Source organism: Aricia agestis, chromosome 11, assembly GCF_905147365.1.
Source record: "Aricia agestis chromosome 11, ilAriAges1.1, whole genome shotgun sequence".
In the NCBI taxonomy this organism is placed as follows: domain Eukaryota; kingdom Metazoa; phylum Arthropoda; class Insecta; order Lepidoptera; family Lycaenidae; genus Aricia; species Aricia agestis.
Window position 1 is genome coordinate 7292002 of NC_056416.1, and position 25782 is coordinate 7317783.

Genomic DNA, 25782 nt, shown 5'->3' on the forward strand with positions numbered 1-25782 from the left:
TAATAAATATCAAAATCTATATTCCTAGTGTACAACAAAACACAGAAATGGATATAGTCCATAGATACTAGATCCATTTTCTGTGCAAAAAAACTTTGTAAAGTTCGAATGGTGTCTCCTAGGTAGTTAGATATGTTAAATTTTCTTAACATATTAACATTACCTACATTAATTTAACTTGTACTCGCACATTAGATATACCTAGTTACTTGTTAAAATATTAGTTAGTACAATATATTTATCATGATCTTTAAATTAATCTGAAACAATCACATAACTGTGGTTAAACTACGTTTAATACCTAAATATATTATGAGCTAAATCCGTAAGTTTCTAAAATTATGTAAGTACAGTTAGGTAATTAGTTTATTTTTTTATCAATTTTAATATTTTTATTGCTTACACACCAAGGAGATTTATACCTTTTGACTTTTGAGATTTGTTTCATTATTTGAAATTAAAAATCTCAAATCCAAATAAATGTAGAGTTCTAACTTTTATACTGCTGACTTCTAGCAATAGGAATATATCTACAAGGTATAACAAAAATACCTTAGTCATAATATTTCAGGGTCATTAATAATTATTTGTCCCTAATTATATTATAGAGTTCTCTGTGATAGTAGCAAGAGTTTATACTTTTATTTAATTATCGTATTGGATAACCAACCTTACCTACTTCTTAAGATTTACCTACGCATTGTTAATCTCAATAACTATTCAACATAAAATTCCTCGGAGTTCATATTTTTTGTAAACAGACGTCATAGAATCAAAATACAAACCGTTGTAGTATTTTTCATACTATCACCCAACCGTATCTTTCGGTTATATCGCTAATGGATTATGCCTTAAAAATATTCACAATTTTCACGGACCACTTAATTTCTGCCTGTTGCTTTTAAGTTATTAAAAAAACGTACGATAGTTGGATTTACTAAACAAAGCTGGTAGAGAGCGTTGTCGGATAGTCAGAAGATTACTGTAGCCGAAATTCCAGTACTCGTGTTGGAAACGGTAGCGATAACGATTCTGTCGAATTAGAGACGACTCGGAGGTCTGTGATCGAATATCGAAGTTGTAGTAAAACTGGACGCGGCGGCCGGCGGCGAGACGCGCGGCGCGGGCGCAGACGTCACGAGAAAGCCGAGGTCTCTATATAAGCACCGAGGACCCTCCCACTGGCATCACTCGCAAGCTAGCCTTCAGCGTGCACGCCACTCCGTCGCTCGCTCTCGCGCCTCGCTCCTATCGTTCACTCGTGTTCGCGACTCCGAGCCGCTCGCTCGCGCCATGACCGTCTCCAGCAAGATGAACAGTGTCTCCCGCCAGTCCATGCTCGGCCGCTTCGGCCCCGGCGGGCTCCTCTACGCCGCCAATAAAATAATAGCGGTACGTCATCGCATCGTGTGGTGTTAAACGTTTTATGGAAGTGTTAGGAGCTCAGTGTTTTAACGCCGTAAACGCAGTGAATTCAACGTGCGCTTCCATTGTCCGCAGGTCGCCTCCGGCAAGGACGAGGACCGCTGGCGCTCCAAGGAGGACGGCGTCCTCTTCAAGCGCTGGCGCCGCGCCACCCCCGTGGTGGACGCCACCCCCGCGCCGCCCTCGCAACCCTCCGACCTGCTCAAGTTCCTCGCAATCGTGAGTATCTATGCTGCTACCTCACCTTAAGTCGTAATTCGTACAAAAAATACAGTCGAATACAAAAATACTTTGTTACGCACGCACAGTGTATTGACGTCTTTGTTAAACTCGTTATACGTTTTAATTGCCGAGCATTTTCTTACAAAAACACGATTAAGCAATTAAGAATGAAATCGTAAACTATGCAATGTAAGGACATTCTTTTGTAGAGTTATAATAATAACGCCCCCCCCGCCTCCGCTCCCCTCCCGGTTGCGCCGACCCCGAGTCCTCAGGCGACTCAGAAAAACTTTGCGACTGTTGCTGGTCTGTTGTTGACTATAGTAAACGATAGAAACGATAAACTAATAGGAGCGTGTTCGTTGTTACAGAATGCATTGGAACTGTCGGCCCCGGCGTCCGACGCGCTGCTGAAGTCGCGGTCGTCGGAGTGGTTCCAGCTGTCGGGTCACCCCGGCTCGCTGGCGCCGGCGGGCCCCGGCACGGTGTGGAAGCGTCGCGCGCCCGGCGACCGCCCCGCCCACAACCCCGAGCGCGACGCCTACGAGGCGCTCGCCGCCTGCCCGCACATGCGCTCCGCCATCCCCCGCTACTACCGCGACCTCGAGTACGACGGGGAGCACTTCATCGAGCTGCAGGACCTGCTGCACGGCTTCCGCGACCCCCACGTCATGGACGTCAAGATGGGCACCCGCACCTTCCTCGAGGAGGAGGTCAGCAACGCCCGCGCCCGCCCCGACCTGTACGAGAAGATGGTCCGGCTGGACCCCACCGCCCCCACCGAGGCGGAGCACGCCGCGCGCGCCGTCACCAAGCTGCGCTACATGCAGTTCCGCGAGCGCTGCTCCTCGTCGGCGGAGCAGGGCTTCCGGATCGAGGCCGTCAAGATGCCCGGCCGCCCGCCCCTCACCGACCTGCAGAAAGTCAAGGAGCCGGAGCTCATCTCGGCCACCGTCGGCCGCTTCTTCGGCGGGGACGAACGCGCCCGCCGGGCGATCGCCGCGCGCCTCCGCGAGATAAGGAGCCTCTTCGAGAAGTCGGAGTTCTTCCGGACGCACGAGATCGTCGGGAGCAGCATCTTCATAATCTACGACGACGAGCGCGTCGGCGCCTGGCTCATCGACTTCGGCAAGACGCGCCGCGTCCCCGAGGGCATCGAGGTGGACCACCGGTCGCCCTGGCGGCAGGGGAACCACGAGGAGGGCTTCCTCTACGGCCTGGATAGGTTGATAGATACGATAGAGACGGCCGAGCTGGAGCCGATATCGGAGCCGGACGTCTCGCGTTGAAGACGCGCGCCCCGAAACGTGGTTTTGATCTACGGTCGTGAGCCGCCGGCGCCCCCGAGGGCCGCCCTTCGCCACGGGTTGCGGAGTTCTCCCGGACAAGCCCGGAGATGTACAGAAATTCCGTTTGCAAGTTTATAATGTGAGAGTGCGATTTGTCGCTTTATGATCTAGTCTTTAATTATTTAAATACAAATTAATTTTTATTCCTACTTGTTTGTCTTATTTATCAATATCTACTTACCTATAGTTTTATAATTTGAGCTTATTACGACAGAGTGAGCTCAGCTGATTACGACACGACGGTCAAAAACCGTTGCCCTAGACTCTAGAGCCTAACGTGGCTAGTGCGGAAATAGATACCGGTCAATCCGGTTGTAAAATCAATGGCAAAACCACGGGCAAAACACACTGACTGCCACCACCACTGTGGAGGTACCCGCATTATACTGTCGGCAGATATAAATTAAAAACTTACATAATTTTACTTTTTATTAAGGTTTTTTATTTGTTGTCAATTAAAAGGCATTGACCGGTGAGGCGTCAAATGGGGTACCTATGCTTTGCTCTAAAGTCTAAGTAATAACTCCAATATTATTAACATACTCATTTTAAATCGTACTCAGTTACTTGAATAAATGTAGCATGTATTTCAGTAGAACCTTTCAATCAATAAAATATGTATATTAGTACTTATAAGTACTTATTATGTTATACCATAGAGTAAATATCTGGTCTCTGGTTATACTCAATTAAATTCAATTAATTTAAAACTCTAGTTCAAGCAATTTGTACAAAACTGTAGATTTTATTTGGTAGCCCAGCGCCATCTATTGAGAAGTTGCGGGAAGACAAAAATTTGAAAAAATTACACCATGTACGGTAGGTGATATTAATTCAATTTCTATAGACCCGAGTAGATGCATCCCCTATTAGTAAGAATAATATCAGAAAATAGTCAGGTACGTATTTCAATTCTAAACAGAAAACGAGCAGACGGAATATCCAGTATCCTGAGTATCACGATGATCATGATGGTAAGCGGTAGCAGCAGAGACACTCAAAACACGAGAGGAGATACACATTATATTAAGGGGGCGACTAACCCTAAAGTGTCGATTTTATAATTCATTTTTATACTTGAATATAAGCTCCGAATTGTTTCATTTTCTAAAATTAGATACTACATTATATTTCCGAGAATTCGATCTGAGCAAAAACACGATATCGGAAATTTTTTTCGATAGAAAAAAATCACAAAGGTGCATCTAATTTTCACGAATTTTCCATTTATTGCCATAACCGTGCATTGATCTAAGTTAATATTTTAACACATTGTATAAAATTCTATAATTGAGAGATCGACCTAGCGGATTTTTAAAATGTTGTATATTTATCGAGTTATTGAGAAAAAACTAATTTGGCGATGAATCCGCGTCGTTCTTTTTCACCTGGCATATGAAAGACGGGCGTGAGTGTGAAGAGAGAAGGACGATGTTTGATTTTTGGGGTTAGTCGCCCTCTTAACACTAGAAAGACCGGAATTCTGAACTTCCTAGAAAGACCAAGAGCGGTCAAATGACCCATCGTATGTTTTGACGTTTTTTGTGTGTCTTATTATTTTGCTTTTGCATTTTGTTGATCATGTAATTATTTATAAATGTAATTAAATTAAATTATAGAACAAATATTAAAAAAATATATTTAAAAAAGCATTTTATAGACCTACTACTAACATGATTGACATTATAATGACTCCACAAGACTTGTAGGTTTTGTTCCTATATTTGAGCATAAAAGTCAGTTTTTTACATATTTTATATTTTCCAATTTTAGCATAGAATGGTAAAGTTACTTGAATGTACAGTAAATCGTGTCAAGAAGCTATGAGCATCTTCGTGAAAATACCGCGTAAACGTACCGTGATTTGGTATCGGATTTTTAGTCACATCATAAAAATCTATTATCACTAAAGCTAAAAAAGTATAAAAATATGCTATAGAAATAAAATATATTTAAAAATTGCATATTTTTAACAATTTTATAAATTTTTCATAGAACTACAATTCGTAACCTTTAGTTTTTTATTTGCTTTGTTTGTGTAAGTAAAATAAAAAAAATAACATCAACTTAGCATAAATATTTTGTTTCAATTTGAACAACCAATAAACCCTGGCTGTGTTAGGCCAGGTCAGGCAACAATAATACGAAAATCTACGCTGATATTTGAAGTAACGTTGATGTTTTTCAATAAACAGGGTTTCACTAGGAAAAAACCTTGAAATACACTACAGTGTCAAAACAGGCAATGCAAAAGATTTTATTTGTACACGTTTTAGTGATAATATATTTGCAAATATATTCCCAATATGTTTACATATCAAAATGTGAAATTTTAGATAATTTACATAAATAAAAGTATTTATCCCAATCTTTGTCCTATGAGTCATTCACAAATCTATTTCAGTCGAGTTTTTAATAAATTTTAAATCAAATTTCATATATTATATACAAACAAAGCATAAATAATAATAAAACATTTGAAACAAAAATAAGACATACAAGATAAACCCATTTTCTTTAGAAATTGTATTCAAGCGGTCAATTGACCGCTGCGGTCTTTCTAGGTAGGTTATTATTTAAAACTTATAATTATTGAGCTATCATTAAAAACATTTTATAACAATTTAAACAACCGAAAATTATTAAATGTCACGAAAGGAAAACGAATTTCACGCAACGGTAACAAAAATATCGCAAATTAAAAACAAAAATGCGGTCATTTGACCGCTCCAGTCTTTCTAGTGTTAACTCCTGTTGCAACTGTGCAACAGAAAAAAAAATGTCGATAAGAACTCACCTATGAATATTTTTTTTCTCGAACAACTTTAATTTGTTTGTACCGTTCGCGTTCTTGTAATGATCTGAAATAAAAATAAAATAGTTTGAACATAATATTAAGTAGAGCTGCGAATTGGTCCTACAATTCTTACTGATTCATTTGACATTTCCCAATATAGTAACTATAAAAATAAGCGCCTAAATTTTTTTTAACGCAAGTTTAAAGATAAAGAAAGTTAAACTAATTTTAATATAGAGTGCGCTATCTAGTGTCAATATTAGAAATCTTTATATTAAAATTACTTTTACATAATATAATAGATTTTAACAATATAATGTTTAATAACATTATATTTAGCAGTAGTTAATCAATTTATCGTCTATCAAAAGTAGACTTGTCAAGTTATTTGTTTTATTTTTCCTGATAGGCACAAAGTGAACACAAAATGTAAAGATTCAATAAGAAGCATATTTTCGGTAGGATGTATTTAATACTAATCAATTGATTACAATTAATAACAAGATTACAATACAATATTGAATTGGTAGCCCCTATTTATTTCTCTTAATTAATTTGGCTATTACTATTTTCTACATGTCAGTATTAAAAAATAATTTATGAAAGGTGAAAACTTATTAACAACAATTTATATTTTAATAAAGTTTTTTGACAACACAGGTTTGATTTACTTTACCCACAAACATATTATCAATGTAAAATAAAATGTCAACGGTTTCTATCGCTATTAATACAGAGTACCTAACTCAAGCTACATCTAAAACAGTAAGTCAATTTCTAACAATCTATTTTGTCCAGCAAGTAAAGTTTGATAAGCAACTTAGGTACATCTAATTTGAAAATTACAATGAAAAAGTTAAAAATATTAAAATTTAACCAGTGCAGGTATTGTTCTTGTAAATTCTAATATTAACTAGTAGTACTTGCTTAGCTTAAAAGCCCAATTTAGGACTCTTACGCATATTATATAAATCCATAATTAATATTGAAGAACTCAATATAATGGTATATTGAAATAATATTAAAAATAATTAAATCTAAGTTATGAGTCTACCATAGTTATGTTCTTCTTAGCCTTAATAGTTTTAACACTGTTTACTTTTGTGGCAAATCGTAAGGAGTTAAGAGTCTCGTTGAACGATTCATCAAATTGATTAACATTCACCAACATAAGGGTTTTGGAGTTGCCCCCGAGGCTTGGCATCAGCAAATGTGTGAGTTTGGAGTTTCTGTAGGGTATATGTGATTGATTTGTTTGCAAGGATAAAATTACTTTAGAAAGTTCCGATAGGGACCTGTTGATGTGTTTCGTTTCGTCCATTCGTTGTGTAGTCTTTCCGCTTTCTGAGCCAGCCAAATCTACTAAATTCAGATTGCTGGTGAATTTCTCTTTGCGTTTTTCGTTTATAGCTGAAATCTTTATTTGAGCCACTGAATGTGATCGGGAACTCCTTTCATTGTTTAAGGTTGCTGCAGTTTGTCTGTTACGTTGGGCAAATATTAGCAGCCTGATGAAATCATGCGAGCTCTTAACTTCCTCTTCCCTAAGGTTAGAAACATATAAATCTGTTCCCTTTGAGTTAACCATTTTGATTTCGTGACTCTCTTGATCTTTGCTAGAATCTAACAAATCATAAATTATTTCATTATAAATTTCAAGGAATGAAGCTCTTATAGTTAACTCCCAGCCCATTCTTTTCAAATCTTCCATGCAGGTGAAGATCATATTTATGGCACGCGGTACAATACCATACTGGTCGGGCCCTCCTGAACCACCCTCCATTGTGTACGTCTTTCCCGAGCCAGTTTGGCCGTATGCAAATATACACACATTATATCCATCCAAAGCTGATTGAACCATAGAGGATACTTCAGCAAAGACATCTTCCTGGGAGGAATGTGGAGTGAATATGCCATCAAATGAAAAAGAGTGCTGTGATTTCCCTTTTCTGGCTGAGCTCAACAACTCAATTTTCTCAACTTCAATAGAGCATGCGTCCAACACATTTAAAATGTACAGGGGCTTGGATGCTTCCGATTCCAGAGGAGGGCGGACCCTACAATATACTCTAATATTACCCTTCAGGTCTTGGATTGTATTTCTCAGAACTCTTTGGTCGCTGTACATAGTAGCTAAAATGTTCTGTAGTGCTTCTGAATCATTCTTCGTTCTAGAAATTGCTTCCAGTGCGTCTTTGTGGTCCAACTGTAACTTATCATGCTCGGCAGATATCTTCTTAAGGTGATCTGTCAAAACTCTTAATGCTTCATTTTCCTCCTTGAGGCTCTTATATCTACGAGATAAATCATCATGATCCATTTTAAGTTTGTCATATTCGGAAGTCTTGATTTTCAAACTGTTTGTTACATCTTCCAACAACTTAGATTTCTGTTGTAGATCTTCTACTTCATGCTTTTGAATGTCGAAGTCAAGTTTAAGTCTATCGAAATCTGAGGTTTTCTGTTTCAAGTCCTTAATAGTATTCAATAACTTCTCTTTGAGCATGTCTCTCTCCTGAATACTGCTGTCCACTGTCTCCTTAAGTTTCTCATAGTCGTCAAATACTTCAGAATGTTTATCTTTCAAATCATTTAGCTCACCTCTCATTGACTTATGCTTTTCTAACAAATCATTGAACCTCGCCTTATAGTCATATGGAGGAATTTTAGCAGTGGCTGTTGCAGTTTTTTTCTCTACTCTGTTAGATTTTGCGGGCACGGAAGGTGCTACAGAAGGGGCCGTTGCCGCCCTTTTGATCCGAGGTGCTGGCACAACATTTGAGGTGGTTGTTGATGTCCCGCGAAGCAGAGGTTTCGTGTGGTTTGTGATTAAATTTCTTTTCTCGACGTCACTTAAGCCATTCCCAATTGTTCTGGTGAGATTTCTTCCATTAGAAAAAGCAAATCCTGGCCTGTTTTCTTTAGTTGTACTTGATGGCAACTTCGGTATACGCGACATCTGGAAAATAGTTTGTTTTTAAAAAGGAGATCTCAGTATAATTTAATTTATAATAAATGAAAGTTAATATTGTATTTCAGTAAGAAAAAAACAAAATAAAGTTGAAAATATTTGAGTGGTTTTGGCTACGCTTGGGCTCGCGTTTTTCGAACAAATATTTGTATAACGTACTGTATTAATTGCTAAAATATATTCGTATTTCTATCACTCACCTTGTATATTAGCAATTTTACAACAATAATTATTACATTCACACAATAAAATAATTATTTACACGCATAACAATCAACAACGACGTTTGTCAAAAAACGGACTAATTTCAAAATTCGAAAACAATAGACATTTTTCTTTTTTTAATTCGTCCCAGTCGCGGTCGGGACAAGCAAAGGGAGCGTGGCCCATACAGCCAAACAATAGACAATAGTGCATTTTCAAATAAATGTTACAATATGCAAAAATGGAACAAGTGCTGCACTTAAAGGGTCTATTCACTATCCTGCATGGCAGTTCGCCGGTAGGACTGTGAAGCTGGACATAGCTTACAGATTATATTATATACTGATTTACTGTCCATCATCAGTTGCATCATTGGTGTCGGTATTCTTGTAATGATGTTCCGCGCTATTTCTAAAAAAAGAAAATAGCTATTCTGTTATGTTTATTTCTGTTATTATATAAACATATTTTTTATAATTTATTTTTATTATTTAGTACTATAGTTTGGGGATTTTTGGTCCCACAAATAGCGATGTCCTTTAATAGAGCCCTCATCTTGCACATTCGTCATTCCCTTCGCGGACGAGGCCAAGGACGCCTGGGACATTGCTAGTGCCGGCAGCGAGGTCCCCAAGAACACATCTTCCCAAAGGCTCTGGGACGAGCCCATCTGCGAACTGGTGCGTAATAAACTGTTTAACACGTCTACCAGCAATATTTCAATAAACTCGCCTAAGCCCGTGTTGTCCATTGTCAACATCCTGCTCAGTGTTGCCGGCCGCCGTGCAGGCTGCGACAACATAAATCACAATCCTGCATAAGCCGGCGGACGGCAAGGCAGCCGGCCGTGAATGGGCCCCTTTATAGTCTGTCAAGAAAGTGAAGAAATTAAAAAGTGGCAACATCGTAGTGTCATCCCTTTTTTCTTAAGGGCCCCCGAGACGGTCAAACGGTTTGATTCAAACCTTACGTGTTTGATGCAACAGTTTGATGCCCATTGTCCCGACACTGCGCAGTTTGGTTCATAGACATAATATATACTGTATCGCGTGGCTACCGTACTTTTTTCCGGGATAAAAATTATCCTATGTCCTTTCCCGGATTCAAAGTACATATCTGCACACCAAATTTAATCAAAATTGGTTTAGTGGTTTAAGCCTGAAGAGGTAGACAGACAGACGGAAAGACTTTCGCCTTTATAATATTAATAGTATGTATAGTATGTATGAATGGTTTGGTTCAATACGCGCTGTTGAGTAATGAGTCTTGTAACAAATAAATAGTATTTTTTAAAAGAAAAAACCGACTTAAAAATTGTACGAAATTAGGTTCAAATCTTCCTATCTCAAAAACTAATTAACTAATAAACTTAATTAAATCTTCCTATCTCAAAAACTACTAAACCTATTATGATGAAACCTGCAGAATTCTCCCAAGTTAAACAATACCTAGTACAACAAAAAATATTTAAATCGGACTCCGGAGATATGTGAATACAAACATAAAAACATATAATAATATACACTTTTTAAATTTTGCACATTTGTTCAGGGGGCCCTTTAGATTGATTTGAAAGGAATGACACTACGATGTTACCACTTTTTAATTTCTTTACTTTCTTGACAGACTATACAAACAAAGTAATGTTAAATTTTTACCAATCTGCTGAGCTCATAGGCAGGTCCTGTATTACACGCATCAAAATTATCATATCACGCGATTCACAATTAGTGTACTGTGGTCTGTGATACTGCGATTCGGCCTCAATCAATCAATATTATCACGGAATGTCTGTATCTGTATTAGTTACTTCTTCTATTTCCTTCTGGTAATTATCATAAACAGTCTTTTCTTTTCGTGTAATACCTGCCATAGATAGAGCTTGACAAGGCTTTAAATAAACGTCGGTGACATTGATGGGAGCGGTGCTGGTAAAAGAGAACCGTCAAAAACATGTCAAAATGACGTTTTTGTATTATGGAAGCGTTTAGTTCCTTTTCTCGCCACGTTCGTAATATAAGGCCTTGTTGAACTGTAAAGGCTGAGCTCTTGAGAGTTGAGACCTCACCTTAGGACCACACCTAAGTCTATAATAGACTGAAACAGACTGAAACGTCTCTAAAGCGCGTAACTTACGGCCGTTCCCAATATTCAATCTATCTCTGGTTTGACATACAACCGATCGCAGCTAACATTGAATTGACATAAAATAATATATGTCTCTAATGTCTAATGTAAGCTATTCTTATCTCTAGTAGGGCAAAACCAGAGATAGATCAAATATTGGGAACGGCCGTTAGTGTTCTAGTATAATGATCAATTATTGAATTTTCTTGAATTTTTAATGATCAAAGAAATTGATGATTGAAGCCTCAGAAGAGTCAGAACTCGGAGCTCAGCCTGGTAAGTGGTGATTGGTGACTGGTCACGGGGCACGGCTGGTTTAATGCTCTAAGGTCACGAGGGATTTCTTTTTGGTTTTAGTTCGATGTTTCTAAAACAAAATTATATAAATCGATTGTATGAGTTAGAATAGAATAGAAAATACTTTATTTGTACAACTTAAAACTAAATTTAAACTTAAAAAACACAATGAAGGAAAACTATGTAGTAATTTATAGGCGGTCTTAGGGCGTTTGTGCACTACACGGAATTTTACCTTCCGGCGTTCATATAACTTTCACGTTTGACATTTAAAATATAAGAGAGGAAATCAAGATGCCGCGCCGCGCCGGATGGTAAAATTCCGTGTAGTGCACAAACGCCCTTACTAGCTTCAAGTTTTAACTAGCAAATAGCAATTTCAGTAATTAAATAGCAATGGTTCTAATGGGTTTTGTTGCATATCTAGAAAAAAATATTTCAATAATTTTAAATATTGGCAACATCAAAAAAAATATAACTGTCAAATTGCCATTTGCCATTTGCAATCCATTGCATGTGTATTGTATTGTGATAGTGAATATTTTGTGAACCATATTGCTACATTTTCGTAGATTGGATCTACGGTTCCAATCAAATTTAGTTATATTATATTCGTATTTTACATTTCATGGAATTTAATTGTGAATGAAGTGTTTTGTTAACTTTATTATACCTGTTTATCACTCATATTGACGGATATCCTAGTGCGTTTTGCAACAGCCGCAGTGGCGGTAAATTCAATTGTTCGTTGTAATTTAAACATGTTAGTTCTTATAAGAGTACATTAAGCAATGGGAAGCTCAGAGGAAAACGTCACAACTACTGAAAATAAAAGTGAAATAGAAAAAAGTGAAGGAGATGTTAACTCATCGGAAAATAATATCTCCGATACTTCAGGAGTATCTGCAGAAGATACATCGCTTAATCAGAGTAATGATGTCATTTCGTCTAAGGACGATGTCGCCGGCGGCGTAGGTGCGAAAAAGACTAAAAAGAAATTTCGTCACGGAAAAAAGAATCATGTCGTATCCAAAGATAATCCCGAGCGAGCCACCATACGGCGGGTCCATCACACAGGCACAAAATTCAAGCAGTCGAAGAAAAGGGCTCAAAGTTTTCCATCAATATCAAAATTTTTTCTACCTTACAAAAGACCGCGCAAAGATACATTTATACCTCCCACAAAGTTTCTTCTAGGTGGCAATATATCTGATCCGTTAAATCTTAACAGTCTAAAAGACGAGAACGTAAACAGAGCTATGAATGCTGTGACTCCGCAATCCTCACCTCTGCCCACTCCTCCTCGGCATAAAGCTAAAATAGATGTTATCATTCCACCAAATATAAGGGACCCATTGAATCTCATGGAGCCCCTGGATAACGAGGAGTACGAGAAAAGGTTGGAGATGCAGCAGAGAAAGCCAAGGAAGAAGCCTCGAGTCAGACGTCGCACAACAGAAACAGTAACCAACCCCCCGGTTGTTGAGGTTGTGGTCCAGAAAGATGAGGGCATCAAGGAGCCGCCCCCACCTGAGCCATCCACTTCCAAGGAAACAAAACGGAAGAGATCTTGCAGTGAAAGTGAAAATTCACAAAAGGGCAAGGATGGCAAGAAATTAAGGAGAATGGACTCTTTGGACAAGATTGTTAGCCCTGTAGTTCCTCAGCCTGGGGCATGGATGAGAGCGCGGCCTCAGCCTCGTGCCGGACCTCAGGAGCGTCCAGCTTCCCCTCACCGGACTAGACAGAAAAGTATTTCCGAGGAAATACAGAAGCTGCCAACATTTCATCCCAAGAACTCAAGATATCAATATGGAAATTATGACAGGTATATTCAACTTTTTATTCACTTAAAAATTATTGTGAATTATAATTGACTTTACATTTACAGTCCTTATTTTAAAAAAATCCAACTTATTATGTAACACATACTAATAATTTTTATATTAAATCAAAAATTTTATTACTAATATCTTGCTGCAGTTAACTTTATTCTTATTAGAATTTAAATTCTGTAAAAAATGTGCTTGGAATACTTAGCTGTGTTGCCTACAACAGTCTAGAATTCTAGACTTAAGGAGTTATAAATGCATGGACTGAGGTTAATGTTCATGTTTTTATTACTGACTTATCTTGAATGTTTTTATGTATGTGAAGTGTACACTGTACATGATTACCCAGTGAAGTTTAACCTGTTCTGTGCATTAAAATTTGTTCTTTTGTTTTTTTTTGGAGTATTCTTACATCTGTTTGTATTATAATACTTTGTCTGGACAGAATTTGTTAGTTTTCTTGAGTCCATTTGCATTTGAAAGACAATGTCTAAAAGTTTAAGAAATTTACTAATTATGAGAGGAAAATATGTTTCTTTTATGTATGATTTCATACGAGTAAATTAAGCCAGTAAACCAATTTTTTCCAATTCTTAAGTTTCACAATGTTTTTTTGTTGTGATGTTAAGCAACTTTTCTAATGTGTTAGTCACAGACAAAACAATGTGTAATGTACTATCATAGAAGTTGATTCCTAGGCAGGTGGTGAACCTAAGTAATTTGGTTGTATTAAGTCAAACTCATCTGACGATAACAGCTAACATTGAATTGACATAAGCCAACCACATGACATAGGCAGCGTAGGTTGGTCAACTGCTGTTGTTTTTGTTACTAGGTCAACATATTATTTCCTATTGCCAATTTTACATTATTACAAAGAAATGTTTGAGACAAACAAGTTAAGTATTCTGGTAATACTTACCTCATAATAATATCCATAATATTATTTCATTTGTAATACAAAGAAGTTTTCACTTTGTAGTTAAATGTCCACTCAATCATGATAAGTTAAAAAATATACAGAAATAGTTGAATGCTTTATTAATTTAAAGTCCTTAGATAGTCCTCTTGAAGTTTCCAATATTTTATTATGCTATTTAATGAAATCTCTAATTTTTTGTACTGTCACTTACAGGTATTATGGTTACCGTAACTTAAATGCGATGATGGATATAAGGCTGCAAGTTTTTGAAATGCATCGTCACCTATTTCAAAACAAAGACGTCTTAGACATTGGTTGTAATGTCGGCCACATCTCAATCGCTGTAGCAAGAACACTTGGTGCTAAATCAGTTGTTGGCATTGACATAGACCCCGCCCTGGTTGGTAAGTAAAATGTATTTATTTATTAATAAAAAAAAACTATCTCTATTCTTAAAACTTTTGACTTTAATATCATTTTAATATATTATAACATTTGACCACATAGCTGTTAATTTTTTTATAATAATATAGTTTTCAAGATACATTTGGATAAAGATTTTGTGGTCATTTTATTGTTATGTTAAATTCACTGTAACCCAAATGAAGCAGGCATAATTCTTACATAAATTAGACTCTAATGTATGTTAATTACTGCAGTTATAAGAAGTGAATAAATGATAATAATATACAAGGTTTAAATACGAATACACTTATTCTCAAATGCTTGTTTTCTTAATGAACAGTGTTTAGTCTTACTGATAAAATTTCTTGCTTTAAAGCTAAAAAAGTGCCTTGACAGTCAAGGATAAAATATTAAATAAGAACAACAAAATATTGTAGATGTGGTATAAGTGGGGAAGTGTATATTTTAGACGTTTTTACTTCTATTCTATTCTAATTAGCCGTTTGTGTCCCACTTCTGGGCAAAGGCCTCCCCTCTTTCCTTCCTTTTTACTTAATATCCTATTATACATTTTCAGGAAGGGCAAGAAAAAATCTTCAGTCATTTGTGCCAGTACCTTCAGAAGATGCCAAGACAGAAGATGACAAAAAGTTATCTGGTGATAAAAGGGAATGTGATAAGTGTGATAAAGCTTGTGATGAGTCCAAGTGTCAGGATTTTCACATGGACAAACAGGACAAAGACGAGGATGCAAAGAAACTGTTACCCGGTAGAAGGCTGAAGAAGCCGAGGAAAAATAGGAAATCTATAAATAGGCCTGACCAAGGACAGTATTTTTTCCCGATGTCAATGTCCATGATGTTTGGTCCACTGGGAAGCCAGCCCGCTGATATGTCCACACCAGTATTTCCATATAATGTAATGTTTAAACAGGTAATTTATAATAACATTTTTCATATTATAAAAATCTTTCCAGACTGTATCATGGCATGTTGTGAATAAAACACAATTGCTCATTAGAATCCTAGGCCAAAATTATTGATGTAGAAAAAATCCGTTTTTTTTTTTTTTATAATTTTTAAAATAATTTTAATAAGTGTTTATTTATTTCAAGAAACATAAAAACTTATACATTTAAACCTCACCAAACCAAGGTTTATCATCATGACATCGCCTAGTCATGTTGTATCTGTGGTGGGGGAAGGCGAGTGCCAATTGAAAACAAAAAAATCTAGCAGTAACTCACACCCCAGCAACTTGCACATGACAGTAACTTGTATGATGTGGTCACTTGGTGCACCATTGTAACTGACTTCTGTCAGACTGATAGTGACTGAGTTCAATTTTTTCAAGTTGACTGTATACTGAGCATTTTTCATATTATAGCTCCTAGACTAAAAAGTCACTGCGGACAACTTATTTCCTTTTGACTATATTTTGGTGCATAATACCAAAGGTCCTGTTTATACATCCATACTATCCACACTTCCATACTTCCATACTTACTTATATATATATATTGAAGTATGGAATTTAAATTTTAATATTATAAATGCGAAAGTGTGTATGTCTGTCTGTTACCTCTTCACGGCCAAACCGCTGAACCGATTTTGCTGAAATTTAGTATGGAGATACCTTGAGTCCCGGGAAAGGACATAGGATACTTTGCAACCCGGAAAAATGTACGGTTCCCGCGCGATAAATGAATTTGGCGCAAAGGAGTTGCGGGCGTCATGTAGTCCTAAATATATTTACACTATGACATTAACTCATCATGTTCCAGGGAAACTATGTGCCTCGTGAGGAAGTGGCGGTGGGATCGGGCATGGAGAGTCCGCAGTTCGACCTCATACTGTGTCTGTCGACGACCAAGTGGCTGCACCTGAACTGGGGGGACGTGGGGCTGAAGCGCGCCTTCCGGAGGATGTTCGCCGACCTCCGCCCCGGGGGGAAACTGGTGCTCGAGGCGCAGAACTGGGCCAGCTATAAGAAGAAAAAGCGTTTAACGGTATGTAATGGTGGTAACCTCTTCAACCCAACCGACACCATATCCCTACCTGACTGCACTCGACGTCACGCAGTTTTATAACTTATTTTAATGAGTATAAGATTTAATTTAATTTGTTCGATGCGTTCTATATCTATATCTAGTTGGCTACAAAAAGTATGCACTAAATTCGTTCCTGATTGGCGGTAAAATTTGAAATTACGAAAATTTAAATGACGCCATAGAACTCGGTCATTGAATTTTGACATCCCGGTATTCGATTTATAACGTGGTAGAGTCATGCTTCGGCACAAATGGGCCGGCTCGACCCGAGAAATACCACGGGCTCACAGAAAACCGGCGTGAAACAGCGCTTGCGCTGTGTTTCGTCGAGTGAGTGAGTTTACCGGAGGCCCAATTCCCTTCCCTACCCTTCCCTGTTCCCTTCCTTACCCTACCCTATTCCCTCTTAAAAGTCCGGCAACGCACCTGCAGCTCTTTTGATGTTGCAAGTGTCCATGGGCGACGGAAGTTGTTTCCCATCAGGTGACCCGTTTGCTTGTTTGCCCCCTTTATTACATAAAAAAAATTTCGAGAGGTTAAGGGCCAATCCACACGTACCACAACCACACCACATCGCAACGACAAAATGTCGTCGAGCAGTGGTTACGTGTGAATTGCGTTGTGGTACCGACAAAATGCCAACGTGGTTGCGTTGTCGCCAGTGGTTGCGGTGTGGTTACGTACGAAATTCAATGAAACGGAGGGGGGGAAGAGCGCGGGCGGTGTGCGCGCACTGTCATTGTATAGACGCAACGTTGTGGTTGCGATGTGGTCGGCCGTGGTTGCGATGTGGTCGGTATCACACAAGTGGTCGACAACGACTACAAAATGTGATACGTGTGAATGGTCCAGTTCATTTACAATATGAAATATATGCCCGACCATGTGGTGTGGTTGTGGTATGTGTGGGTTGGAACTAATGGTTACAATATGAGGCTAGTAAACTTTATGGTAAAGTTGGGCCGCGACAGGACGAATTTTTCATATTTTTTTATGGCCCGTCGCGAGCAAGGTCAGAAAAAATTATGGCCTGACACGCTGTGCCCGTCATAATGTGCATGTAATCTTAAATGTTTGCAAAGATCTTTGTATGAAGTTCTGTGACTAGCCATTGTAGATTTGGCCATATAATATCTATTATAGTCAAAAATACAATATGTTCAATTCGAGACATGAGTGTGAGGTTATTATCACATTAATGATTTGTGGAGGCGATTTCGCGATGGTCACAACATCATAACCACCCAAGTTTGAGAATTTTACATTCCAACCTTCTTCAGGTTGTATAGGAAATATTCAAGTATTTTACTTAAATATCCCCTCCCCCTCTTTACCCCCAAAAAACTAGCTCATGATTTACATGTTTTTCGTACGTAAAGGGCAGCGAATAATCTTTTCCCGGTAATAATAGCTTGATCGGGCCCTGATTGTCAGTTAGCCGTAATATAATTTTAGTATTATTATAATTAATAACAAACACGAATCGAAATAATACGAATAAAGTACTAGAACACTCTAGTTGCTTACAAAGTTAAGGAAAAAAATGCACTCCAAGGCTCAACTTACACCGCCGCGATGGAACGAATGGAAGTGTCAATTTCGCCTCATGCGAGAAAATTGACACCGGAGAATTCTCGAGAATTCCGCGCAAGACGCACTTCCAATTTTTTGGCTCGCATTTAATTTGTGAGTTATACTGTGTTGACATAAAGTTTAATGTGCTATGTACAGTTTCGTTGCAAAAAGTCGCTTCCATTCCATTCCGCGCCGGCATCAATTGAGCCTAAGAAGTTAAGAACTAAGTTACTTTTGTGACTTTTTTGTTCGACTTTACTAGGTAGTTTAGTGTAAATTTTGTGTACAAAGGCTGGGGTCTTCAAATGATACTGGATGCGCTGAATCACTTTATTTGCACGTCAAGTTAGGTAGGCGATGGGCAGACGACTAAGGCTGCGTTCCCATCAGACACGGCGCGGCGCCGGCACCGTGATACGGTACGACGCCGCACCGTGTCACGGTGCCGCGTACGGTGCGTCCCTATTCAGTCGATATTTGCGCTCGAACGAGAGTGCTTGTCTGGATACAAGATGTAGATGCAGGAGTTAACTCGGCGCGCTACAAAGATTTTACAATATGCAATTACCGAGAATTATAACACACACTAGTCACTACAGTAGTCTAGGCTACTAAACACTTAAATATTACACTGCGAAAACTAATTAATGTTAGTAACTAATTACAATGAGTACTCGAAATAAGTTAAAACCAACGGCGTGCGAAATTTGAGGTCTTGTTTATGCAGACATATTATGTACTATTAAGTGACCTTCACTTGCCCATATTTGTGCAATATTAGCTCATGTGCTCTATTAATAGAAATTGACTAACATTTAGCAACCCACACATTTTAATTGTTATTAGGTCATTTTGAATGTTTACATTTTGGTTTGGACGTATTTTGAGAAGAAGATGAATATAATAATATTGGAAAATACTCGAAAGTCATCGATAAGTGGGCCAGCTATAACAAAAACTAGAGTCTTATTATCCCTTTCTCATTTACATTTGTGTTGGCATATGTGTTGCTGCACTTCTTATATACATGTGCGTCATGCGTGGAAAGAAATAGCAATATTCTTGTGTGTGTGTCTAGGAAGGGGTCTCCGGATCCAGAAGCTTATTATCAGCAGATTATTATTTTCTAAAAGTTTTTGTTTTTACCTTTTTCAGCCGACAATATACGAGAACTTCAACTCGATCGAGCTGTTCCCCAACAAGTTCCGGGAGTACCTACTCTCGCCCGAGGTCGGATTCAGCAAGTGCCTAGTGCTGGGCGTCCCGCAGCACGCCAGCAAGGGCTTCCGGCGGCCCATCCAGCTGTACGTGAAGGGGGATTTCACGCCGAGCAAGGCGCGGTGGTCGGACGCGTACGCCCCCTCCTCTCACCACAAGCCGGAGGCGGAGCCGCCGAGGCGCACGGTGTACGCACCCGTGGAGCCGGCGTACCGGCCGAGCGACGACGCCCCCTCGTGCGGCGCGGTCACGCCCTACTCGCCCAACCTGGACTCGTGCGCGGACGACTCGCCGTTCTACAACCCGCGCAGCGACTCGTACGCGCCATCGTACCAGCCGCCGCGGCCGACGGTGTACGCCACGCTGCCGTCGCCGCTGGGCAGCGCCTCCCCCGCCGCCTCGCCCGCACACCCCGCCCATCCCGCGTCCCCCGCGCACCCCGCACTCCCCGCGCACGTCGCGCCCGACACCGCGCGCCTCTACCCCGCCCCGCCCGCCCCGCCCGCGCCGCTCGACGACTGAACGATCCGCCTTCGTGTAAATACTTGTGGAGTTCCCATAGATTATGTTTAAGTTGAAATGTTTTATAATATTATATTCCAAACGTATTAATGGGGTTGTTTTATTGATGAAAAAATCTGAGGATGCTGTTAAGACATTGTTAAATGCTAGTTACATGTTAAAACTTTTTCATTGCTACGCGGCAGCGACGCGATGCAACACGTCACGGTCAAATATTCTTTGTATGAAATTGTATAATGTTAGCCGCACTACGCGGCAGTGACACTTCGCGACAAATCATCAGTTCTATGGAACGTGAAGAGTAGTGTCGCTTAGTGCGGTCTCACCCTTAAATAGACGAGATTTTATTCTACATATTGTAGATTACTGTTGACAAAGATTTAAATTACAAATTACAGAGTGCTTAAACGCAATAAATACTTGCAGAAAAAACTAAATAAATAAAGGTCGGTAATATCCAGTCGCGAGATTTAAAATTTTCACTCATCGCTACCTGTTTCTTTTACTCGACCGCGAATATTGAGTTTACGTAGGTACGCAATAGATATAGCGACAATAATCTATACTAATATTATAATATAATATGTGTCAGTCTGTCGGTCTGTCTGTCTGTCTGTCAGTCTGTCTGTCAATTTTCAGGTTCAGCGGTTTGGGCGTAAAGAGGTAACAGACAGACAAACTGACAGTTTGTCTGTCTGTTACCTCTTTACGCCCAAACCGCTGAACCTGATAATTGAGATACCTTGAGTCTCGGGATAGAAATTATCCCATGTCCTTGACATAGGATACTTTTTATCCCGGAAAAATGTAGGGTTCCCGCGCGACAAACGAATTTTGGCGAAACGGAGTTTTTTTAAATTAAATAAACAAACGAGCAAACGGGTCACTTAATGGTAAGATGGACACTCGCAACATCAGAAGATGCAGGTGCGTTGCCGGCCTTTTAAGAGGGAATACGCTCTTTTCTTGAAGGTTTGCAGGTCGTATAGGTCCGGAAATACAACTGGTGACAGTTCTTTCAGCCGCGCACTGTAAAACTCTGTTTTACAGTGCGCGGCAGAAAGTTGCGCGAAAAACGCACTGTGGAAGACTGCCACTCATCAAGGTGATCATCTAGTAATAATATAAATGTACGAAATTATGCATTTTTCTCCTTATCTTACAATCTATACTCTATAGGTTACTTTATGGGAGATCGCAGACGGCACACTTTTTGTGTGATCGAGTCTGCGGCGCACATACAGTTTGCGTGGCCGCGCCATGCCCTATAGTCGTTTCAGGCGCACAAATCTAGGCCAGCTGATGTGTGTTAAAGCCTGCATCATTCGTAATGTTCAGTTTCCTAACTTTACGAATACAATTAAGGGAGAGATTAGGTTTAAGTAGCCTAAATAGCAGCTTAAAACTTGAATCAACAAGGGACATGGATTTAATCAAAGAAGAGATTTTATTTAGTTTGTATCTACTGATAACTAAGTGTGCACGACAGACAGTAAATAGTGTAGTCTTTAGTGAGAAATCAGTGTACAGTGAAAAATAGTGCCATTCAATGGGATGGGTTTAGAGCCAGTGTGGTAGTGCCGATTTCTGAAACCGAAAAGTGAGGGAGATAGTATACATCTCGAGCGGGCTATCCTTGTCGCAGACAAGGAAGTCTCGTGCGAGAGGGACAGCCAGAGACGACCGTTATGTCGGGGGGCGGCGAGGTAGTATAAATATTGGAAAAATAGATTTTTGCATTTCTTCATTATTTCGGTTACGGAGGTCGGCACGAACATGTTTATTATGTAAAATTAACTAGGCCTTTACATCCGTTGTGGATGATTTATACAGTATTTTTCAGAGCGAAGTAACCACTCCTCAAATATTGTAGTGCCTGGGACAAGATTTTTAAATGCCCAAGCGCATATTAGTCATTAATAAGGCATTCTCGCATCATAGTCGGCCTAGTCCAGAGGAAAGAACTAGTCATGTGCGGGTTTCCTCACGATGTTTTCCTTCACCGTACGAGCGTCCGTATTATGCACTTGAGATCAGAAAATGTCTCATAGGTACACGCCTCCACCCGAGTTCGAACCTGCACTCTCTAGGAGTGCGAACCGAAGGTCTACCCATTAGGCCACGGACGCTCAGTGTAAAATTATAGCTAAGAGAATTGTACAAATAAAACCAATGTATATTTTGTAAAATAATGTACGAAATTCAATAAATTTTCCTTCCAAGGGGGTGAGGCATGGAATGTTCTAGAAGCTGGGTACCGGGGCCGATATAAATATGGCTCGGCCGCCATAGTACGACACTCGCTCTCCAACGTTGCCCAGCTTCGGAACTACTGTGTGCTTGCTACCTGGAACAAGACTGAAAAAGTGTTTAAATTCATCTCCTCATTAAGTAATCATCATCACCCTCATCTCTTCAAGAAACGCTGACCTAGGCGATCTACGGGGAATTAGCGCAAGCTGTCCCCCACATTGTATGGTCCTTCGTAAAGCCGGATTCTACGCCAGGACATTGTATGGTCCTTCAAGAAGCCGGATTCTCTCCGAGGAAGAAAGAAAATCAAGTGAAAATCAAGAAGCCAGTGCGGTCAGTGAAGAAAGATGTCCAAATCGAAGGCTTCAAGCATCGCCGATGGCCCCATCGGCGATGCTTGAACGAAACGAACTTGAAACGAGCGAGTCAAACCGGAGTCCAGACGAGAAGCGGAGCATCGACGCGCCCCGCGGCTCCACCGGTCGAAGAACAGGAGGAAAACTCCAGGGAAACCGCCGAAACGTCCGAAACAGAACAAACCTCGACGGAACGAACCTCTACCACCGCCAGCGAGAAAATAATAATAATAATAAATAATAATAATAAAAATTCGTTTATTATCTCACCACATTAAGATCAAAATACAATGTTATGTATTACTTACTCAACAAACTTGGCACTGGTTATGTGGGAGACTGGTGCCTAAACTAGGCGTAGCCTGTATTTCAGGACACCAGGATCTCCAAGCAAGGTAAAAGTATTCCAACTACATATTTACAACAAAGCAGTGAAACAATTATCAATGTGTTGCCTATAGGGTAATAGTGTGACAGTATAGTGTGTGTGTGTGCGTGCGCGCGTGCGTGCGTGCGTGCGTGCGTGCGTGTGTGTGTGTGTGTGTGTGTGTGTGTGTGTGTTTGTGTGAGTGTGTGTATTAGTCAGGTACAGTAATGAGAGTTTCAGTGTTTATGTAAGATAGTGTTAGCAGCCATTCATTAACTCTTTTTTTGCATGCTCTCATGGTTAAGGAGTAAATGTTTATTGTCTTATTAATTTTTTTGTAAACATATCCCCCCAGAAAACTAAAGAAACGATTGGCGAAGCGTGTGTGAAAACGGTGCGCGGTTGCATCAAGGTTATTACGTCTTTTGCAACCGGATGGTGGGATGTAATTAAGGAGGCTATGGTGTTTGAGGACTGCATAGGATATATACAGTTGGCGTACCGTCAATGCTTTTGTTTGCTTATAGAGAGACTCAGTTGGGTAACGGAATGGAAGGCTGTTTGACACTTTGAGGATTGCCCGTTGCGCTCGTTCCAATTGCAACATAGTGTCTTTGTGTGTGCCGCCCCATGTTGATATACAGTACGTGAGTAATGGTTGGCAAAGAGTGAGATAGACCACCCTCCTCAGTCCTCCGTCCGCCACATTTCTTAAGTTTTTAAATATTGGTATCAATTTTCTTATTCGAGACGTAAGCGCCTCTACGTGTGGACGGAAGCTGAGTGAGGGGTCCAAGATAACTCCCAGGTATTTGGTTGAGGTTGTTCTTTCCAGAGGTTCACATGTACATGGCTCAACATGGGGGTTACAAGTGTGTGCGGTGATACTATGGAATGTCAACGAGGGGGGCGTTCGTATCGCGAATGGGATGTATTTGGTTTTTTGGGTGTTAATGGTAAGAATGTTTTTGCGTAACCATTCTACTACAGTGTCGAGGCCACTTTGTGCCGTATTAAAAACGCTAGTCCAGGAATCTGAGTGGAACACGAGAGCCGTATCATCCGCAAACGTGAAAATTTTTCCATCACGTATGTTGAGCGTACACAGATCATTAATGTAGATGAGGAAGAGGGTTGGAGCAATTGCGCTTCCCTGAGGGACGCCATGCGTAGTAGTGCGTTCAGAACTTAGGTACTCATCTACCTTAACACTCTGTGTACGCTCAGTTAGAAAGTCCTCGAACAGTTTGAGCTGGGTTCCTCTTATGCCTATGTGGAACATCTTCTTTAGAAGGATAGGAACCGAGACCGTATCGAAGGCTTTTGCTAGATCTAGAAATATTAATATGACTTTTTGTCCAACATCAAGCTTTTTTACTATGAAGTCTGTGAGTTCGTGTACTGCTTCACCTGTTGATTTGCCTTGGCGGAATCCATACTGTGATGTGGAAAGAATATTATTGTTTTCTAGGAAGGATATTAATCTAGAGTTCATGATTCGTTCTAATATTTTTGCTAAGGTTGGTAGGACAGCAATTGGTCTGTAATTCGTGATTTGGTCTCTGTTACCCGCCTTGTATATTGGATGAATAATTGCTCTCTTAAAAGCTTTTGGAAAAATGCCTGTTGAAAGGCACAAATTTAAGACATGAGTTAGGGGTGGAGCAATAACTTCTATGTTATTTTTTATGACCCCTGCTGGTATATTGTCCCCACGGCACAGTTACTTCTCAAGGACATTGCAACTCTTGTAACTTCCTTAACGTCAGTCGGGAGCAGCACCATTGAGTGACAGGGAGTAGGCGTAGTACTATTAGGGCTTTGTGGTGGCTGGGGTATTTTTTCAGCTAGAGTTTTTCCTGTATTGATAAAAAATTCGTTGACTAAGTTCACGGAGTTTTCCGGTGAGGAGGTGAGTGTTAGTATATCCGTCGCACTGCTACGATTTTTAGTTCTGTTTGTAATTTTGTTAATGGATTGCCATAACGTTTTCGTATTATTTTTAGAGGCTAGTAGCTCGGTTCTGTAGTATTCTTGCTTCAATTTTTTTAGGATTTTGGTACAAAAATTTCTATAATGTGAGTAGGTGACGGAAAGAGTTTCATTATCGGGGTTTTGTTTTAATTTCTTGTGCATGTTATCTTTGTTTTTTAAACAGCGAAGAAGACCGGGCGTGACCCAAGGTTTTAGAATTTTTTTCCGATTTGCATGTTTTATCTGTTTTGTGTTGGTCTCTATTTTTGAATAAATTAAAGAAACGATCATGTCTGCTGCCGTGTTAGGGTCTTCCGATTCATAGATTGGGGAGAAGTCTGTTTTAGATATGTCAATAGCAATTTGTTGGTAGTTAAGTTTTGTAGTAATTTTACGAGTCTCTGTCTTTATTAGTTGTATCGATAGGAACAACATGATGGTATCATGGTCAGTAATGGTAGAATGAGCAACACGCACGTTAGCCGGAAGTTTAGTCTTTAGCATTACATGGTCAAGACAGTTGGTAAGCCGAGTTGGCAGAAGGTGAGCTGGGAGCAATCCAAATGTTGCAAGTAAAGTTAAGTATTGGCTTTTATTCTGATCTTGGGAGTTGTCAGATATGTTTATATTGAGGTCACCAACTATTATTATATTGTTTGTCCGGTCTATTTTTGTTAAAAAATCGTTTAGTGAGTTAAGAAATGGGGCTATATCTTTTGTCGATGGCGATCTATATATTACCAGTACTTTTGTGTTGTTTTTAAGGGATATTTGCAGGCAGTTTGCGTCTGTTAAAGGAAGCTCACTCACCGTTACTGATAGGTATTTTTTTGTGTAGACGACTACACCGTCATTTTGTAGTCTGTTGTAATTGGTTGTGTAGCAATTATAATCCTGTAACTGCGGTGTAGTCTCG

The 25782-nt window shown here is 39.6% G+C and overlaps 3 protein-coding genes across 5 annotated transcripts in view; 2 read left to right on the forward strand and 1 right to left on the reverse strand.

Moving 5' to 3' along the window:
- The window catches only part of LOC121732127 (inositol-trisphosphate 3-kinase homolog), a 107111-nt gene extending 103966 nt beyond the window's left edge, over positions 1 to 3145 (forward strand). For 2 of the 3 annotated variants that reach the window (XM_042121934.1, XM_042121935.1), the window contains 2 exons: positions 1501 to 1644; positions 2019 to 3145. In XM_042121934.1, the coding sequence (XP_041977868.1) occupies positions 1501 to 1644; positions 2019 to 2936 (1062 nt within the window). In that variant the 3' untranslated portion in view covers positions 2937 to 3145. Of the gene's footprint in view, positions 1 to 1131; positions 1393 to 1500; positions 1645 to 2018 lie in introns of those variants that run through there. The other variant, XM_042121936.1, reaches the window with a different exon arrangement.
- A 3168-nt stretch (positions 3146 to 6313) lies between these two features.
- LOC121731641 (protein claret segregational) lies at positions 6314 to 9081 on the reverse strand. The gene is made up of 2 exons (XM_042121186.1): positions 8965 to 9081; positions 6314 to 8752 (listed from the first exon to the last, which is right to left on the reverse strand). The coding sequence occupies exon 2, from the start codon at positions 8750 to 8752 to the stop codon at positions 6836 to 6838; it is 1917 nt and encodes a 638-aa protein (XP_041977120.1). The 5' UTR covers positions 8965 to 9081; the 3' UTR covers positions 6314 to 6835.
- Positions 9082 to 11896: 2815 nt separating this feature from the next.
- LOC121731640 (7SK snRNA methylphosphate capping enzyme bin3-like) lies at positions 11897 to 20006 on the forward strand. The gene is made up of 5 exons (XM_042121185.1): positions 11897 to 13220; positions 14360 to 14550; positions 15129 to 15484; positions 16335 to 16559; positions 19332 to 20006. The coding sequence occupies exons 1-5, from the start codon at positions 12184 to 12186 to the stop codon at positions 19914 to 19916; spliced, it is 2394 nt and encodes a 797-aa protein (XP_041977119.1). The 5' UTR covers positions 11897 to 12183; the 3' UTR covers positions 19917 to 20006.
- The last annotated feature ends 5776 nt before the right edge of the window (positions 20007 to 25782 follow it).